We start from the raw sequence: 1,431 nt of genomic DNA, 5'->3' as shown, positions 1-1,431 counted from the left end.
GTGGGATGTTACCGACTGGTGGTCAGACAGTGTACAACTGATCATTAAAGAAGTAATTCCAAGGGTAATACAGGACAACAAACAATTTTTAGAGAATGAAAGTAGACAACTTACTTGTGCAGTCAAAGTTTTTTCTGCTTTTAAAACTGGCAAATGAAGGCCCCCTCCAGTGGGGGACTGGCGTTCAGTCCGACTTTCCTTCTCCATTACTGGCTAAATAAAGGCGTCAAATTAAAACTTACTTTCTTGCTGTTTTTAATAATTAAGTGCACAAACAATTACATCTTGCTGCAAAACAATAATAAAAACAAAGTACTTTTAAACAGGCAACTCAGTTCACCAGTCTGGATCGTTACAATATTTTAATAAAATATTGTAACCACTACCATAATGTAATACTTTATTAGTATAAAATAATCATTGTATGTGAGCAACAATGGGTAAAAAAAAAAAACCATCAAAGTCACTCAGTACTTACTGCCTGCACATTTGGATGTAGTGGAGGCCTCCCTGGCCGTCTTTTCTCTGGTGGCCTTCCAGGGCCACTAGTGGTCTCTGCCGGTCTTTTTGTGGGGACCCGAATGGGGGTCGAGTCTACTAAAGGTAAAGGTTGTGCTTCTTTCTGCTTCTCACTGTTAGAAGACACAACAATAAGTATTGTTGTATTCTCATTCTTCAATATCTAACACACAATACAGTGTTTTGTGATTCTTATCATGATAGTAATTTAAATCCGTACACAGTGAATGTACTAGGGTGTGTTTCTTAAAAGTAACTAGAACCCTAAGAGTTTATGTTTTGTTTTATTCACCAAGAAAAATAAACTGTGTGTGATAAAGAACTAATATATATATTATCATGTTTAATTATTGTTGCAGTCAAGATAAAAAAGAGTTTGTTTGTTTTTAAAGTGTTAGTCCATTTTGTAGTAAGTTCACTGTGTACGGATTTAAATTACTACCATGTTTTTGTAGTAAGTTCACTGTGTATGGACTTAAATTACTACCATGTTTTTGTATTAAGTTCACTGTGTACGAATTTAAATTACTACCATGTTTTTATAGTACATTCACTGTGTACGGATTTAAATTACTACCATGTTTTTGCTATCATTACACAACAATATGTTTCTTCTGTAAGGAACCTCAGTTATCATTCAAGTAAGCAGCATCAGTTTAAAAACTGAGTGAATTTTAATACCTTTCTATAGACACTGTGGTCAGAACTCGTTCCATGGCAGCAGCTGGTGATGATTGGATATCCTGGAAAAATAAAAACAACCATCTGATTATGAAATCCATGATTTATAGTGTTATTAAACACCTGCATCCATTGAAGTGGTTCATAAACTCAATTGCTACTTCAACGTGTCTTATATGTCTTGGTGAAAACAAACTTATTTCATAAACTCAATTGCTACTTCAACGTGTC

General features: G+C 34.5%; 1 protein-coding gene across 1 annotated transcript; it reads right to left on the bottom strand.

Annotated features, from left to right (window-relative positions):
- Positions 1–83: 83 nt before the first annotated feature.
- On the bottom strand, positions 84–1,262 carry LOC111084383 (the record flags this gene model as incomplete). The annotated part of the gene is made up of 3 exons (XM_022381110.1): positions 84–213; positions 479–632; positions 1,201–1,262. Coding segments are annotated over 3 exons (346 nt in total), but the record flags the coding sequence as incomplete, so codon positions are not given.
- Positions 1,263–1,431: the final 169 nt, after the last annotated feature.

This window comes from Limulus polyphemus, unplaced genomic scaffold, assembly GCF_000517525.1.
Source record: "Limulus polyphemus unplaced genomic scaffold, Limulus_polyphemus-2.1.2 Scaffold20067, whole genome shotgun sequence".
Taxonomy (NCBI): Eukaryota; Metazoa; Arthropoda; class Merostomata; order Xiphosura; family Limulidae; genus Limulus; species Limulus polyphemus.
This window is presented reverse-complemented; position numbering and strand designations above follow the sequence as displayed.